Below are 17,299 nucleotides of genomic sequence, written 5' to 3'. Positions count from 1 at the left end.
TAGACCACCAATGAGAGCAGTGTTTATTCCTTTGGGGACTACTGCACCTACAACATGCAGGAGACCATTGAGCATCGCGTGACACGCTCCAAAATACTCAAACAAAAGACATCCACACTGATTGAGGAGCTGGTGGATGTGGAAGTGGAGGAACAGGTGAAGCAGGAGCTCGAAATAGAGTCGGTCGAAGTGCAAACCAAATCGAATGCCAAGAGCGATGTTAAGGTCCAAACACTGATGCTGTTGCCAGAGTTTCCGCATCGTTTGAGGAAGCCCAGGAGCTATCATTGCGAGCCCCTGTCCATGCCGCGACTGCTCTATGGCTTGGGTCAACGCGTACAAGCAGTGGATAGGCATTTATAGTGAGTTTTTCCCAACAATTAATAGAAATACTCTTCTGATTACTGGCTTCCTTTTAGCTGCGAGAGTCGTGCTGCTGCCTGGACACAGATACGTCATGTTCAGTGCGAGAATGCCGTAGGCAGAGAACTTGTCTCCTCTGGTCTGGCTCTGTGCAAGCCACGCAGTGGTTGGTCCGCGATTGTGGTGCCCGACAAGGAGACTCTGATCACCGATGCGGGCAAGCTGTTTGTCCTGGACACACTACTCACACGCCTCAAGGCGGAGGGCCACCGAGTGCTCATCTATTCACAGATGACCAAAATGATAGACTTGCTAGAGGTGCGTTTCGCTTGCAGTTTAAGGGATTGATATACCTTTGAATAATGTGTATTTTGTTCTTAGGAGTACATGTGGCATCGCAAGCATCGTTATATGCGCTTGGATGGCTCCAGCAAGATCTCAGCGAGACGCGATATGGTGGCAGACTTTCAGACGCGTGCGGACATCTTTGTGTTTCTGCTCTCGACGCGTGCAGGAGGATTGGGCATTAATTTAACAGCAGCAGATACGGTGAGTGGATGTAATAAAAATAAATCTATAGGTATCAGTGTGTTCCCTTGGAAATTCCCTTCATCACATGTCCCCATATTTCATTTAACAACCTACTCCCGACCAAAATTATAAGTACTTCTTTCCGAAGAACAATGCCTAACAAACGACTGCCTCATTTGAATGCCAGCATGCAGCCGCACATGTCCAGGCCCAGTCTGGTGCGCAGCTCCTCGCCCAAGCAGGAGCCGGACAAGCGGAATGGCCTCGATAGGGATTTACTGGAGGAGTCCAGAGAGGAATGCAAGCGAGTCCGTTGGAATATCCCGTTTGATTCGTTGCAAGACAAACGAGGGCCAAGCAAAAGTAAGTTGAGCCAAAAGAGCCCCTCCTTCATCACGCCGTCAAGCACAAAACCAATGCAATTCGATCCGGATACCCCAAAGGAGGTGCAGGTGGCCCACGAACTGCGGCTGGCGGTGCACCGCGGTGGCGGTTCTACTGATCCCGACCACAACTACGCGCTGAGGGCCAAGCTGTCGCCGCTGCAGCTGCCCTACAGCCGCATCCAGCGGATCCTCAAGGAGTGCGAGCTCTACGAACGGAACCAGAACACCTTTATCGTGCCCATCGATTACAACGATGATCAGGTGGCACTCGTGTGCAAGGCTCGGACGCACAACCTCGCGGAACTGAAGCAGCGACTGGCCCCCTTGCTGATGCGATACAAGGCGCGGCTTTACAATCGGCATCTGTTCACCGAAACGGGCGTCATCAAGGCCATTGTGCCCCGCAAGACGCGTCTTAACTTCTCGGACTTCAGCCAAACCGTCCAGACGGATGCCCTGTGGTGCAAGGCCTCTTCCGGCGAAATAAGCGACTATGAAAATGGCTTTGTCGTCTTCAAGTGCCCGCCCAACGAATTGGCCGACGTGGCGGCAAAACTTAAGCAAAGCGGCTACAAAATCCATCACTCGGAGATCGGACATTGCCCCAACGAGCCTTTGGTTTCGCTCTCCCCGCGCCACCTTAAACGCTACGTGGATTTCGTGATGGAACTAAAACAGGATGAGGACATATTCAAAGTGTATGACAATGTTGACCATCAAATTTAAGTAGAAAGAAGAAATATTTAAAGAAATATTAGACAAAGTAGTAGACATGACAATGCTGTATGGCCTTTACCAAAAGTAGGAGGGACATTGTATGCTTATAAATGAGACCAACGTTTTCTAATGGGACATTGCGCACCCCTACATTGATTGCCGTAGAGATCAGAACGATTTCTAAATGGTAGAACACCTTTTATTTTACTCCTTTTACAAAAATCAAAGACAAATTCTAGCAGCACCTCTTCTGCTCCTTCTGCTGAAGTCTGAAGTCCAGCTATAGAAAGCTGCTACATTCCAGTAATGACTATATGGATTGTGCAATCTGATGAGTGTACTGCTTGAGATCTCCACTAATTGATTATGGTCAAAGTGGATGATACTTTAGTTCAATGGGAATGGGTTCCTTAGAATTGTGTGCAATTCAACAATAAATATTAGTCAGTGTCATCCAAAACCAGTGCGATTCATAGCTGTAAATGCAGCGGAGAAGCAATGCTTAGACTCGGAGTCGAGCAGCAGTCACACACTGTGTGTATTTTGTTATTGCATTCTCGGTACCGAGTCCAAATTTAACTCAGAGTAATGGAAGCTGTTGGGAACTATGGGAGCTGCGTAGAATGCAGAGCTTTAAGTCTAAAGAGTAAAAGAGTTTACTAACCTCTCATTCATAGCCAGCTTGGAGAAATCTTCTTATAACCAAGCTCCTCTGCCATTGTCTTATATGCATTGACTGTCACTGTCGCCTAGTAGAAAAATCTGAAAGAGAAGCCCGAAACGTGGGCCGGGTGAGGGGTAGGGAGGGAAAAACCCTGTACTGTGTATGCCATTTGCTCGAACTACTTGTTCATGCATTGCACAGCATTTAAGCAGAGAGGAGGGGCGGGCCCATGATTTACTCTGATGATCTTTATCATCGCGTAACAATGAGTCCCATCCACGAAGCAAATCCACAAATTCTCAGCCAAAAAGGATACAATATCGAACAGAATCTTTGCATGTTTTCTGCCTCTCAGCATAAGCAGCAGCAGCAGCAAAGACCACAGCAGGCAGCACTTCTTGTTCGATTTGTGCGGTTCTTTGATTTCTTTTTGGACTCTGACTCCGTCTCCGTCTACGACTCTGACGCTGCCGCTGGCCCTCTGTGGCTCTCCCGCTCTCTGCTTCGTGTGAACATTTTCGCCTGGTTCCTAAATCATTTTGTCACTGATTTTGATTTGTTATTTGCCACAGCCCCGCGTGGCCTGTCCCGTGAGTAATTTGGTTTCAGCCTTTTGCCTGCTGCTGCTGTTGCTGCTTTTGTCATTTTATTGCCAGGTTCTCAGGCTCGGCTCCAAAGTGGCGAAGCGGCGAAACTCCTTCCTTCTGACTGATTCGTTGTAGGTATTTCGTTTGAAGGGCGGATCGGATCACAAAGGGAGCCTTCTTTGGGAACCTCTTCGGCCACAACTTTCTCCATTCAAATTCCCTAATCGCAAACAAAAGATATATGACCCGATCGATCCAGCAATTAACCTTCTCCTTCCATCCTTCTATCCGTTCAGCGGTAAACATTTTCTCAAACCAAACCAAACCAAACCAAACCTTTTGGCAAATATGGCAAGAATTTTTATTTCTTTTGCGATATAATTTCTCAAACACCAGCGCAAAGAACAGAGCCCCTTCCTGCAAACAAGAAACGTATTTTGAAAGTATTTCCCGTTCATGTCTTTGGCGCATACCAAAATAATTTGACCAAAAACTCAACACTTTGGCATTTCTTCATCGGCACAGTCTTTTTATTCTTTTTTTTTTTTTTTTGTAAAAGGAAGAGAAAACTGTACCACTTACGTTTCGAAATGATATCAGGTTGTACCAGTAAATGCTATTTAAAGACTATTTATAAGCAAGTACGGATAGTACATTGTGGTGTGCTCTGATCCAATCGGATCATTATAATGCGTGACTTGATTCGGTTTTGGGTTCACGAAGATTTATGACATTGTCTTTCGGTTGGCGGGCCAGTCGACAATCTAGCGACTGTTGATATTCCCCTCACGATTCGGAATTTAGTGCAATTCATGGGGTGATCTTTTGGATTCCATATCCCCACCATCTATGGCCGTGAGGGACTGTCCGAGTGGTCACACCTTTTGGTGGATTTTGATGGATTTGTGGGGCACATAAATTCGATATTTTTATTACATCATATTTGCAAATAATCCACAAACAGCAGAACAAGGAGAAACAGATTCTTGATTCTCTATGGATGGATCTTGTATAAATCCACTCTGTCAAAGTTCTCCCAGTGTGTCTTAGCAGTACAGGACAACAAGACTCTTCCAATGTGTCTTAGCAGCACTGGTTTCTCACTTTCTCTCTCCTAGTGTGGCTTAGATGTGAAGGGTGCTTGAGTGTGTTTTCAGCATTGAAACGCCTGAAGTTCTCGCCATCTCTCTTCCTGCGTGACTTAACTATAAAAAGTGCTTGATGGATGCAACTTGTGCCTTAATCATTGAAACCCCTCAAGCTCTTCTGATGGAACTTGTGGTATAATCATTGAAACCACTCAAGTTATCTGTTAAGGACAAGTGCATACTTCAGTTAAGGTTAAAGATTCGCTTCATTGAGACCAATTGTGGTGATTAAATATTTGTAAATAGAAATAGAAAAAAGTACTTTGAAGATTTAGATATAGGTATATAGAAATTCTACAGTTTCGATCGATTTACTGCGCCAACCAATCCCGAACGAGCTGTGCCAACTTCAGCTTGGAGGCCTGAAGTTCAGGGCTATCGTTGGCACTTATAGAATCCAGATCGGAGCAGTGCGAGGCCTGCGGAATAATGGTGGCCCCTTGGGCGATGCCTGCCCCCACCTTGCTCCATGGATCCAGACCCCCCTGGGTCCAGTAGACATTCTTCACAGCGATATCGATGCCCTGGAAGTCCTTGTTGGTGGCTGCAATGTTAGCCTCGATATTGATGAGGGTATAGTTCTTGCTGAAAACATCGTGGCAGGTGTCTGTGTAGAGGGTGGCCGGGAAGGAGGAACCAAAAGGCTGGTTTTCGCTGTCTGATGACTGGTACCAACCAAATTCGCTGCAAGTCTGATATATCCAGGGAAGACCGCCTGAGAACACAAGGGAAAGGGATGAGAAAGGGATAGGCTTCTTCCTTTCAGAATATCACTCACTGTCGTCTTCATAGTTTATCTTGGCCCATTTGTAGTAGTTGACGGTGCCCTTATAGGTGACACTCAGGCAGGTCGGGTAACCGAGTCGCCATTGCACGAATTTGGACAAGGCTTCGGCATCATCGTCGCTGAAGGAACGCAGCACCGAACAGTACTTGGGCAGATCATAGTTTCCAGGTCTAAAGGGAAAGGCTTCTATATAAATTTACTGCACTCCTTAGATCCTTGTACCTTTTGTACCTACTTTTGGTACTGTGCCAGTCCTGCGAATACATTGGCTATGGTGCTGAAAATCTGCCAGCGGTCCTGTTTGCTATTCACATTGAAATTCGCACAGAGATTCAGCTCCTTCTTGGCCTTGGCGCCCTGGCCGCCCTCAAACAGATCCTGATAGTACGAGGTGGCATTGTCGATCAGATCGTAGCAGTATTTTCCACCCAGCTGCTCGAAAGCCTGTCCAACCACCTCCATGTAGTCCTTGAAATCAACTTTCGCCTCCAGTGGGGCCGATGAGGCCCAGCTACCCAGAATAATGTCGGGATAGAGCTTCCTGATCAATGTGGCCATAGTGGCCGAGTAGGAGCAGCCAGAGACGATCACTTTGGAGTCCTTGTACTTATCCTCCAGCTTCAGGATCTTAATGATATGCACCACATCCGCCAGGGCCTGTTGTACGCTCTGGTATTTCAGGTTTGTCTCGAAAAAGCACTCACGTTATGGGAAAACTCTTGCCAAAGAAACGATGTTCTGTGTAGATCAGTGAGCCATTGTGCTCCTTGGCAATGTCCACCCACAGGCCAGATGTAATGGCACTCGGCTCGATCTCCCATTCGCCGCCCAAGTAAATGAAGATGGGGGATCCATCCGTAAAGTGATCCTCGTTGATCAGCAAGCGCTAAAGATTACATACAAGATTGTTAGCTTGGTTTAAAGGCGACTGCTTTCCGATTCACACATCTTTCCATGTGGCATTGTTGGCGGCATTGAAGTTATCCAGCTTAAGGGTGAACCAACGTGTTTCCACATTGGCTCTCTTTCGCGATTTCTCCAATGGAGGAGCCCTGCGCAGTTCCCTAAGGGACTGTACAAAGGCATTGGGTTCTGGCTGTAGTTCTAGGTTCCCCAAACTGGCGGCAGCAGTCAGGGGTGCCAGTAGAGCTAGCACTATTAGGGTATACTTCATCTTATTAGACGCTTTGCAGGCTGGCGAATGATTTCCCAGGTCATCAGGCGGCCTTTTTTATTCCAAAACTAGGAGCAGAAGTTACTTATGATAAGACTTGGAAAGCAAACAAATATTGGCACTACTCGTACTATGATAAGCTTGAGTGTTGGCTGTTTCTTCTCACGTGTTGGAAGATTTCAAGGTCACGAAATACATAGAGTAGAGGAGTCGTAACACGTTTGATCTGTACTTATCCATCTGAAAGTGTATCTTGACTTTGGTGTCTTTCATTCTTCTGTGGATAGAAGTTCCACAGATCTGGAAAGGTACCTCTAGGCCCGAAGTTTGTTAGACAGTGTGCACGCGTACACTTTTTCCATTACGTCCTCAATCAGTAAACTGTTGACCAACTCAAAGCACTCTATTTATTTTAGGATTCAATTAACGTGATGTAAGTGGTGCTCTTGTCATGGTTACTCACCTCCACAAATGTCACCAAATTATCTTATCCTCTACATATATGTATACCTGGCACTCATGGAGTATATTACGGATATATTCCTGTAATATGGAGACACATAAATGCACGTAGAGGAACTCTGTATCGGAGTATCTTCATGTCGAGAAACGTATGCTGCGATAGAAAAATATTTCGATTGGTTTTTGAAGAGAAGTTTTGAATGGAGTGGACTTTGGTTTTAAAGTGAAAAATGAAAAATTATGGAAAATGTCCTGAGCAGAAAATTGTGGTTCGTTTGCTTACAAATAATTATCATAATTCAAAATAATTCCAGACCCCTTTTTGTTGCATACTTTTGGTCGTAATTTATTCAAAATTAAAGCTCCTTTTTATTTATAAAAGTAAAAAATGGTAATGAAGTCAAGGTAAAAGTTTTTAAGCCGTTGTATCGTTTATCGAAAATTCCTTTTTTGGAAAAGAGATAACTCCTGTCCAAAAGAACCATAATATCTACCCCGAACAAACTATTTCCAACCCTTAACTATGATACACATTGACTTTATTGAATACAAATAAAAGACTTGATTTTCTTCTGGCCAAAAAAAGATCCTACGCCAACCATTCGCTGACCAGCTCCGCCAGACGCTCCTTGGAGGCCCGCATCTCCGCCGAGTCGCTGGCCGAGATCGAACTGAAGTCGGCACAGTGAGAGGCATTGGCAATGAGAGTGGCACCTTCGGCCACGCCATGACCCATGGGATTCCAGGGATCCAGAGCTCCATGAGTCATGTAGACATTCTCCACCTCCGGGGACATGCCACCAAAGTCCAAGTTGGTCTGTGCGGCATTGCTGTTGATCTGCTCGTTGCTGAACTGCGAACCGAAGACATCCGCGCAGAGAGTGGTGTACATGGCGGTGGGGAACTTGGAGCCAAAGGGTTGTTTCGCGGAGCCAGAGGTCTGGTACCAGCCGTACTCATTGCAGGTCTGATAATACCAGGGACGACCGGCATCAAAGTTATTCACGGCCCAGAGGTAGTAATCCACGGTGCTGGAATATCGAGCATCGATGCAGGAGGGCATACCCCAGCCCCAGTAAACGAAATTGGCAATGGCCGTGGCATCATCCCTGAAGCTCAGCAAATAATCGCAGTAGTACTCAATATCGCCAGGTCTATAAAAATACAAAAAACAATCAATCATCAATGAAAGGTTCCGGGCTTCCGATGGGACTCACCTTTGATATTGGGCTGTTCCTGCAAACACATTTGAAATGCTGCCAAAGAGAGACCAAATATCCAGATCGTTCTTATCATCGAAACTGTTGCATAACCTCAACATGGCACGTGCCTCGGCTCCACGTTTATTGTCGAACATGGACTCGAGCTCTGCAATGCCATTCTGTATGCGATCGTAGCACTTCTGGCCGCCCAACTGAAGGAAGGCTTGGCCCACCACCTCCTTGTATTCGGTGAAGGCCACCTTGGCCAAAATAGGGGCACTGGAGGCCCAGCCACCGTCCACCAGTTCGGGATATAGACGCTTGAACCACACCACCATGGTGGCCGAGTATGAGCCGCCTGCAAGGACCACTTTCGAGTTGGCCAACTGGGGATGCTCTGCTTTGAAGGATTTTATGAATTCGGCCACATCGGCCAGGGCCTGCTTGACATGCAGATACTTGAGGTTTGCCGTGGACATGGTACTGCAAAGTGGTCGGAAAACTCAATCAAAATGAATAAAAAAACCTCTCTGAAAGATCTCTTACGATGTGGGAACACTCTCGCCGTAGTAACGATGTTCGGTATAGACCAGGACACCCTTGTGCTGCTCTGCCAGATCGTACCAATGTCCAGCACTGACCATGCTGGCCTCGATCTCCCATTCGCCACCCAAATAAATGAAGATGGGGCTACCCTCCTCTTGGAACTCATCGTTGACCAGATAACGCTAAAAACGAAACCATGAAAAGGGTTCCACTATGAAAGGGGATTCCTTGGACATACCATTTCGTAGGTCTCCTTGTTGTCATCATCGAAGTTATCCAATTTCTGTGTGATCCATTTCTCCTGAACATTCGCGCGCTTCAGCACGGTCTGTTTCGGTGGGCCACGATGCAAATTCTGCAGCGTCTTGACCAGCAGGGGGACATCCTTGTTGGGTAAGTCGAGTCCTTGGGACACTGCAACGAAGAGCGCCAGCAGCACCACAGCCAATCGAAAGGCAGCCATTGTCCACAAATGATCGAAAATTTGATCGACATTCCACTTTTAAGTTAACAACCGACAACTAGCTCTATCAAGATAAGGCGAGGATCGTAAATATTAGCCAACTGATAAGAGTGACCCATGCACATGATATGATAGCCTTCCGCTACGTCTACGATTAGAGGCTACTATTTTTGTGGACCATTGTAAATCGATCTGACTTCAGGTGAATCTTTTGTGGCATTAGAAAAATAGTGGAAAGAAATCACAGAAGTGAAATCGCGTATAAAAGTTCAGTATTCCATATAGAAATGGTTATCTCTGAGGTTATTCACGCGCCTTCATAAATCTAAGCCACTCAATGGATTTCCCATACCGCCATTCGATTTTTCGCAATAATAAATTGTTTATTCAACTAAATTGCTTAAAAATAGTCCATTATCTGTTTTAACTAGTAGATGGATCTAAGTCTTATTTAATCCATTCCCTGACCAATTCGGCAATACGTTCCTTGGAAGCCCTCATCTCTGCTGTATCGGTGTCACTGATCGAATTGAAGTCCTTGCAATGGGCATACTCTGTAAGATAGGGATGCCATCTATGGTTTTTCTTCTAAAAAGACTGTCAGATATATGCTTACCGGGTATGACCGTGGCCTGAGCTTCATCTTGAATGCCCATTGCCCGCCAGGGATCCAAGTGGCCATGGGTCAAGTAGACATTCTCCACACCGGGAGTCCAGCCACCAAAATAATCATTTGTGGCCGCCACTCGGCTGTCAATGAACTCGTTGCTGTACTGCGATCCATAGATATCCCCGCACATGGTGGTATACAGAGCCACAGGGAACTTAGTGCCGAAAGGCTGAGCCTTAGAGTCAGAGGTCTGATACCAGCCGTACTCGTTGCAGGTCTGGAAGATCCACTGACGCACTAAATGGAAGAAAGAGATGAGGTATTGCTGGAAGAGTCCTTCTGTTCTGGCCACTCACTGATATTCCCCGTGTAGCTGGTGTCCAGGAGCTGTGACAGAATGGCATCATAGCTTAGTTCATTGCACTTGCCGCCACTCTCCGAAAAGACATCCAACAAGTAGCTGGCGACACCAATTAGATCATTCGAACCCGACATAATCTTCTGGCAAACGGCCTCGATTTGGCCAGCACTGGAAAGGAGTTAAATATTATAGATATACGCATATTGAATGAGGATCCTTTAACCCACTTGTGTGTCTGCACTACGCCTGCAAATAGATCCGAGATCTCGCTGAACAAGGTCCAGACATCCAGATCGCTATAGACATCAAAGCGTTCGCAGAGTTTCAGCAGAGCCTTGACCTCAGCTCCTCGTTTGGTGGCGAACATGGTCTCCATTTCGGCAATGCCGCTTTCGATGCGATTATAGCAGGCAGAGCCACCCATTAGGGCAATGGATTGGCCCGTGATTTCTTTGTATTCCACAAAATTAACCTTGGCAAAGAGCGGAGCACTGGAGGCCCAGCCACCGGCCACCAGATCGGGATGGACTTTCTTGAACCAGGTGACCATTGTGGCGGAATACGAGCCACCCACAATGATGACCTTGGACTCGGACAGACCCTCATGAGTGGCTTTTAGAGTCCGGATAAAGACAGCCAAGTCCTCCAGGGCCTGTCTTACATTCAGATATTGGATGTTTTCATTGGAGAGATCTCTAAAAAGAAGCAAAGGAAAACCTTTAAGAATATGAGTATTTCGAGAGTTTAAGGCTCCACTCACGGCAAGGGCTTGCTCTCGCCATAGTAGCGATGCTCTGTGTAGGCCAACAGAGCATTGTGCTCCTTGGCCATGTCGTAGATATGTCCGCCAGTGATTCGCCCCGCAGAGATCTCCCATTCTCCGCCCAAATAAATGAACAGAGGTCCACCCGATTGATACAGGGCATCGTTCAGCATATAACGCTGAAAAAAAATAAGCAAAAAAACATATAACCATCTTCAGTTATATAAGATCTAATCTTTGGGGTATACCATTTGCCAGGTGCGCTTCTCGTCTTCATCAAAGTGATCCAATTTCTGTTCAATCCACAAAGTTTGCACCACATCCGCACGATTCTGATTGGAGGGCAGTGGCGGCTCTTCATGCAGCCTCTTGAAGGTGTTCTCAAAGATACTGCCCTTTGTCTCGACCAGGGCCAGAGCCACCAAAGTGATAGCCAGCCAGAGCTTCATCGTCGCGGTTTGGAATGGAACTAACTGTTGCACCACTAATTCCCGCCCAGAATGTGCTTTAGCCCAAAGCCAAATCTTATCGCAGCCACTTAATTAGGTATTCTTTAAACCCCGTAAATAATACCATTGCCAAATGGGTTAAATACTCGTAAGTAGATTGTAGTTGGGCGAAAACCAACCCATGCCGGGCCGCCTTATCGCGAGTTTCCTCGGAACGAGTGCTGTTTCGATTAACAATCCAATGATTGAGGCTTTCATTCGACTCAATTTGTGGTTGTGGCACTTGAAAGGTAATGGCATTATACGATAAGGGTTATAGTGGGGCTCTGTTAATTAGTGGTACATTTTTTCAAGATGTTTACACGGTGATAATGTTGGTAATATTTGCGATAATTTCATTGTAGTTTTTGATATGGAAATATGTCCATCTTATGGCTATATATATGTAAGTTCTTTGCAGCTGAATGACTGCACAAATTTCTATTAGATTCCATGGGTGTAAGGATCTGTCATAGATCTTTATAAATCTCGAACTTATCTTTATATAATATTTCGGAATCTCAACATATGAAATTACATCCAAGCATTGCCAAACACTTTCTGCAATCTTAAAGCAAGTTTATGCAAATATTCCTGAAAAACTCTTTCCACAATTCTCCTAATGATAGACTTCCCTTGCAAACTCCTCCATGAAAATGCCCATTCAATAGACAGATATCTGAATAATGAATAGATTTTCCATTCAATGGAGAACTTCCTTCCTTCGTTTGTGCCCTTCGTTTTGCTCAACACGTGTTCCAAATAACAAGAAAAAACACACAGAAGGAGTTCGTTTTTTAATTAGACTCATCTTTTGGGCCGGAAATGCCACTCCCCTGCATTCTGAGCTCTGAACTGAAGAATTTGCTGCTGCTGGAACACTTGCCTATACCGAACACGTACCAAGTGCCGTAGAGCTCGAATGAAGGGTTACAGGGGATGGTGGATGGTTTTTCCTACTCCAGATCAAAGACGGCAGAGAGAGGGGACAGGAAAAGCGTAGACATTCGTGACACGACACAGTGGTTTATAGAACATTCGAAACAATCGAATATGCAGGCAATGGATTCGATTCATTGATCAAAGAAACAGCGAAAGGATGTGCGTGTGAAAGACGCATTTGCATACGTAATTTCGTTTAAGAGAACCCTATATTTGAAGCCTTAAGGAAACTCTATTCTAACCCCAAAGGAAACTCTATTCTGATATATATTTCTACCTCTTTTTGCAGGTCATCTTCTATGATTCGGACTGGAATCCCACTGTCGATCAACAGGCCATGGATCGGGCCCATCGTTTGGGCCAAACCAAACAGGTGACTGTCTACCGACTGATCTGCAAGGGCACCATCGAGGAGCGGATTCTGCAGCGGGCCAGAGAAAAGAGTGAGGTGAGTGAACAGGAAACACCCCAACAGAGACCAAGAGAGAGGTAGAGAGAGATGGAGAGAAAACCGCAAAACACTCTTGAGAGTGTTTGCTTTGAGGTTTTCCTTTTGTATATTGCCGCATATTAGGCACGTGCTTTGTTGTTGAGGATCGAGTACACGAAACACGAGCATCGAGATGGTAAACCAACACCGGAAATTAATTATACAATTGGTTAGGCGACATTTTGGTTACGCCTTTGGCGTTCTCTATAAAGTATTCCTCCTCCGCCCTCTAGGGCTCCCTTGTGCATTTATTGGTTTCGTTTCGAATCAGTCCCTTCTTGATTACCATTTAAAAGTACTTGGCGCTATCCCCGCACTTCCTGCCTTGAATAATAATATTTTTTTGTGTGTGATTGCATTTCAGATCCAACGAATGGTCATAAGTGGCGGCAATTTTAAGCCAGACACTCTCAAGCCCAAGGAAGTGGTCTCATTGCTATTGGATGATGAGGAAATTGAATTGAAATGTGAGTTTTATACATCACTAGAACATGCATTTACTTATAGAACTATTTTTGGTTACAGACAATCAGGAGGCTAAGCTGCAGGAGCCTTCAAGCACAGCCACATCTTCACCGATTCCTGTGACAGCAGTCGCAGCAGCAGCAGGCCAAAACGATCGCAAGAAACGACATCCCAATAAGGTGAGGGATCTGATCGGCTGCTGGGATGTTCCCCGCATTTCATGCATGATCCATGGATCCAGCCTAATGGCTGTTTATTAGACCAAGTTTGCACTTGCTCGTTGCACGACAAGTTTCGCTTCTCTCTTCGGTCTTTTACGGTCTTCGGTCCTAATGAAAGTAAATGATCTTTTGAGTGAGGTTCAAATTGCCACTGCCAGTGCTAGTGCCACTGCCATATACAGACAGACAGAGAGGAAAAGCGAGACCTGCGACGACGCTACGCTGCTTTTGTTTCTTTTTCTGTTCTTGGATATCTATGCAATGGTGTGGTGTGGTGTGGTGGTGTGATGGTCATGGTCACGTGATTCATGCAACACAAAGACAATTCAATTTGCTACAAAACTCCAAACTACAAACTCATCGTCTTGGCCCTGGTCTTGGTCTGATGCTACCATCGGCAGCAGCAGCAGCAGCAGCAGAGCAGCGTGCTTTGAACTTAGGCTACACCGAAGAGCTGCCGAGTATATATTCATTCATCCAAGTGTTGTACGAGGAGTACTCTCTGCCTACTGCTTTCTGCCTCTGCCTCTGCCTCTCCAAAAGCAAAACACTTTGCTCTTACCCTACTTGGACGCAGAGCCTCAGTCGGAGACTCTCTTTAAAACAGAAACAAAAACAAAAACAGTTTCAAGTGCTTTTTGGGGTGCAGCTACAACTTCAACTCCATTTCTGACTCTGGCTCTGGCTCTTCTTTAGATTTTTCTGTTGTTGTTTTTGTTGGTTTCGCTAAATGATTTTGTGCGTTCAATGGAACACTGATTATGGTCTGCTGCTGCTATAATACCTTTAGCAGTAGTAGTGTTACTAGTAGTCTCTTCTTTTGGTTCTTTCTTCTTTGTGTCTGTTAGGTAAGTGCCAGGCCGGTCTTCGTCTTCGTCCTCTCCTCTCAAGTTCATATACCACCGCTCCACCTTGTATATGATCCCAGATAGTAGATACTATATGTATTTATAATGGCACGCAGCAATCGTTTCTTTCTTTCTGGGGTTCTTTTTGTCAATTCATTTCAACTACAGAGAGTGTGCTTTCCTTCGATCATTTACTTCGGCCAGAAGGCATTCATTTGGAACTGATTTCTGTTCTGTTTTGATGAAAATATATGTGTCATTATTGAAACGGTTTTAAATTTCTTTTCTACCGATATAATGGCATATAATTTAAGTGTCAAGAGGGTCTGCTTTATGCCTTGTTGGGTTTATTGATAGGGGAAATTTGTAATACATTTTTAGAGAACTTTAAACCCAAAGTACTTTCTGTATTAACATTTATTTTCCGTAGGCTTTCTTTGGGTTATTATGTATGGAAAATTCAGCATTTAATTATGGGTTTTCCAAATGGAAATATAGCCATTTTTCCAACAATTTAATTAGCATTTAATTTCCAATTTAATCAGTGATAAATTTTCAACTTATTTTCTTTAAACGCTGTTCTACTGTCTGCCTATGCTTTCCATTAATCTTTAATCACTTTAACAAGCATTTAAGTTCATGTTGGAAAATTGCTACTGTTTCTCTGTAGTCCATCAAAATCTGAGCAAAATGTATGCAAAACTCTTTACCCTACTTCCGAAACGAAACAATTTCCTCAAGCATGGCAATTACCAGCAGAAGAGACCTCCTATTCCACCCTAAAGCAAAGGGTTTAGCCATAACTCAAGTCTCTTGGGTTGAATGATTTTTATGCCATATGGAAAAGAATGGTCTGTATGAGCGAGGGGAAGCAGCGGAAGATACTTGAATCTTTGCATAAATTATAAGCGAGAGAAGAGAACCACCATTTGGTACGGAAGATACGCAGCAGAAGATACCTCACTTCCGTTGTCCATTAAAATGCTAATTGACTTGATTGTTTTGTTACATTCAAAAATATAACTTTTTTTTTTAATGATATTTTGTTAACAACTTTAGGAGGCTAATATGGGTGGCACAACCATACCGGCAACCGTAAACCTCAGAGATTTTGACCCCGACGATGTTCCCAGCTGCAGTTCGGCAGCCAAAAGACAGAAGTTGGATCCAGAGGATGACTACATTGATGTGGGCATTGCCTCGTCCGCTTCCAGTGTGGGCACCGATAGCATCAACTTCAGCCAGGAGACCTATGTGCCAGGTGCCACACGAGTGGAGGATAACAATGATTCCGATAATGAGGCTCTGGTGGTGGATGGAGAGAGTCCCACAATGATGTTGATGGGACAAAATGAATCAATGAGTGAGTACTGAACGTTCAAAAATTTAATTGATGGTTAAATTATGGTTTTATTTTATTGATTTTCTGTTTAATTAAAAGTCTAAAAAGTGTTACAACACTGTACTTAAGCTGTTGTTCAACACTGGAAGACACTATATAGCTATTTTGGATATACCATTAACGGTTCTAATAACTGTCTTAATGTTAGCTGTTACTCATCCCACCGCCAGTTCTTTTCCTTCTTTTATGGCATACTAGTAGCACTTTTACTATTTTAAAATCGCTTACCAACACTGGAAGCTACATCTGAGCGGTTTTCTTACGATACTGTATCTATCTGTGGGTTCTACCTCCATTACTGCATTTCCTCATCCTATTTATTCCCCCGCCTTACTTTTCAATTATCGTTTGCCAACACTGGAATGCACAGTTATGCTCACTTCCTACGACATTGTACCCCATATTCTGTGTGTATGGACGTATCGACACCACTCAAAATGTAGTTCAAATGTGGGTTGCAAATTCCTCCGAAATAAAAACATCTCGCACATTAAACCCAACTGAAAAACCAATTCAAATTCTTTGCAACTGAAGCACAGCGGCGTCTATGCTATGTATGTCCATTCCCCCTTGCACGAGTATGTACCAATCACTTTTTTTGTATGATTAATAATTCAAATTATTTGGTAATCACCTGCAATATGGAGGCGCAACCGAAAATGTGGTCTACCAACTGCCACAACTGTTTGGCTTAGAGACTTGGCTTAGGCTTAGAGCAGCCGCTGTTTGGATTTGGCAAATTGCATGTGGGATGTGCAACGTTGGCTGCCAGTCGGTTGGATCGCTCATGCGATTTGCATTCGGAAAAAAGTATAAACCAGAGACGGAGGAGCAGTAGGAAGAGTGGGCAAACTCGATGAACATTTCAAATTTGTTTAACAATTAACCAATCGAAAGTACAAGACGTTGAAAAGTAGGCAATCGACCAACAACAGAAAAGAGCACAAAAAACTGATGTGAAATCGCGACAAGTGCAACCGTCAACAGATCGAATGGTGCAACAGATGCCAGTGTCCAGCATCCAGCATCGAACATCTGGAGTCGCAAGGAGGAGACTTGCTAACAACCAGAGCTCCACTGCACTACACTCCATTGCGATGGCATCTTGGTGACTTGACCAGTTTTCTGGTTGTTTCTTTGGCCAAATTGTGGCACACACTGATTGGCCTACCATTTGGTTGGACAGCCAAAGCCACAGCCAGCAAACGCAGCTAATTTTGCCTATGTCCTCGTTTTTCCCCATCTTGTTACTGGCTGTCGCTTGATAACGTTTTCATTACGACTAGTTGCTGGCTTTTCTCTAAGCATTTTCCACTCCGCCTTCAATCTGGTGAACATTTCCCCTGCTGCGTCTCCTCCTCTTAGACATTTCCCAGCCTCGTACGCAATCCAATTTGATGTTGGCCAAATGTTGATTAAGTTTCATTCGCTTGTCACTCAGTATTTGTTTTCTTCTCTTCTCTATTTTCTGTTTGTCACACAAAAAAAGGTAGGAAAAAAGCTCTGAAAAAAAAGCCCAAAGAAAGACAAAACAAACAAAATAGCAGCTCATAAATAATTTTTATATGCACACAGGGCTTGGCTTGGCTACGATTTAATTTAATCAATGAGCCCCTCACGTGTTGCGGCCACATAAATCGACAGTCCCCAAGCAGGTTGCTCTTGCTTTTGCTTTAGCT

General features: G+C 44.6%; 5 protein-coding genes across 5 annotated transcripts in view; 2 read left to right on the top strand and 3 right to left on the bottom strand.

The window, feature by feature from the left end:
• The window catches only part of Ino80 (chromatin-remodeling ATPase INO80), a 33,817-nt gene that overhangs the window by 3,427 nt on the left and 13,091 nt on the right, over nucleotides 1-17,299 (top strand). Inside the window, exons 6-12 of the mRNA XM_001359986.5 lie at nucleotides 4-362; nucleotides 420-681; nucleotides 745-912; nucleotides 12,484-12,642; nucleotides 13,049-13,151; nucleotides 13,210-13,328; nucleotides 15,278-15,581. Of these exons, the coding sequence (XP_001360023.4) occupies nucleotides 4-362; nucleotides 420-681; nucleotides 745-912; nucleotides 12,484-12,642; nucleotides 13,049-13,151; nucleotides 13,210-13,328; nucleotides 15,278-15,581 (1,474 nt within the window). The remainder of the gene's footprint in view (nucleotides 1-3; nucleotides 363-419; nucleotides 682-744; nucleotides 913-12,483; nucleotides 12,643-13,048; nucleotides 13,152-13,209; nucleotides 13,329-15,277; nucleotides 15,582-17,299) is intronic.
• Nucleotides 953-2,060, top strand: LOC4803258 (probable transcriptional regulatory protein MS53_0373). The gene has a single exon (XM_003736885.3). The coding sequence runs from the start codon at nucleotides 1,047-1,049 to the stop codon at nucleotides 2,004-2,006; it is 960 nt and encodes a 319-aa protein (XP_003736933.1). The 5' UTR covers nucleotides 953-1,046; the 3' UTR covers nucleotides 2,007-2,060.
• Nucleotides 4,584-6,393, bottom strand: LOC4803256 (thymus-specific serine protease). Its single transcript, XM_033376925.1, is given in 5 exon segments — nucleotides 4,584-5,111; nucleotides 5,175-5,353; nucleotides 5,419-5,885; nucleotides 5,887-6,069; nucleotides 6,130-6,393. Coding segments are annotated over 5 exon segments (1,461 nt in total). The 5' UTR covers nucleotides 6,358-6,393; the 3' UTR covers nucleotides 4,584-4,707.
• LOC4803254 (putative serine protease K12H4.7) lies at nucleotides 7,342-9,050 on the bottom strand. The gene is made up of 4 exons (XM_001359989.4): nucleotides 8,806-9,050; nucleotides 8,568-8,749; nucleotides 8,037-8,504; nucleotides 7,342-7,973 (listed from the first exon to the last, which is right to left on the bottom strand). Exons 1-4 carry the CDS (start codon nucleotides 9,028-9,030, stop codon nucleotides 7,409-7,411), a joined length of 1,440 nt encoding a protein of 479 aa, XP_001360026.2. The 5' UTR covers nucleotides 9,031-9,050; the 3' UTR covers nucleotides 7,342-7,408.
• On the bottom strand, nucleotides 9,388-11,242 carry LOC4803255 (putative serine protease K12H4.7). Its single transcript, XM_001359990.4, has 6 exons — nucleotides 11,013-11,242; nucleotides 10,762-10,943; nucleotides 10,229-10,696; nucleotides 9,997-10,169; nucleotides 9,647-9,937; nucleotides 9,388-9,584 (listed from the first exon to the last, which is right to left on the bottom strand). Exons 1-6 carry the CDS (start codon nucleotides 11,211-11,213, stop codon nucleotides 9,478-9,480), a joined length of 1,422 nt encoding a protein of 473 aa, XP_001360027.1. The 5' UTR covers nucleotides 11,214-11,242; the 3' UTR covers nucleotides 9,388-9,477.

The sequence above is a fragment of the Drosophila pseudoobscura genome, chromosome 2 (assembly GCF_009870125.1).
Source record: "Drosophila pseudoobscura strain MV-25-SWS-2005 chromosome 2, UCI_Dpse_MV25, whole genome shotgun sequence".
Lineage (NCBI taxonomy): Eukaryota > Metazoa > Arthropoda > Insecta > Diptera > Drosophilidae > Drosophila > Drosophila pseudoobscura.
The sequence above is the reverse complement of the archived record's forward strand: the minus strand, read 5'-3'. Positions and strand labels throughout refer to the sequence as shown.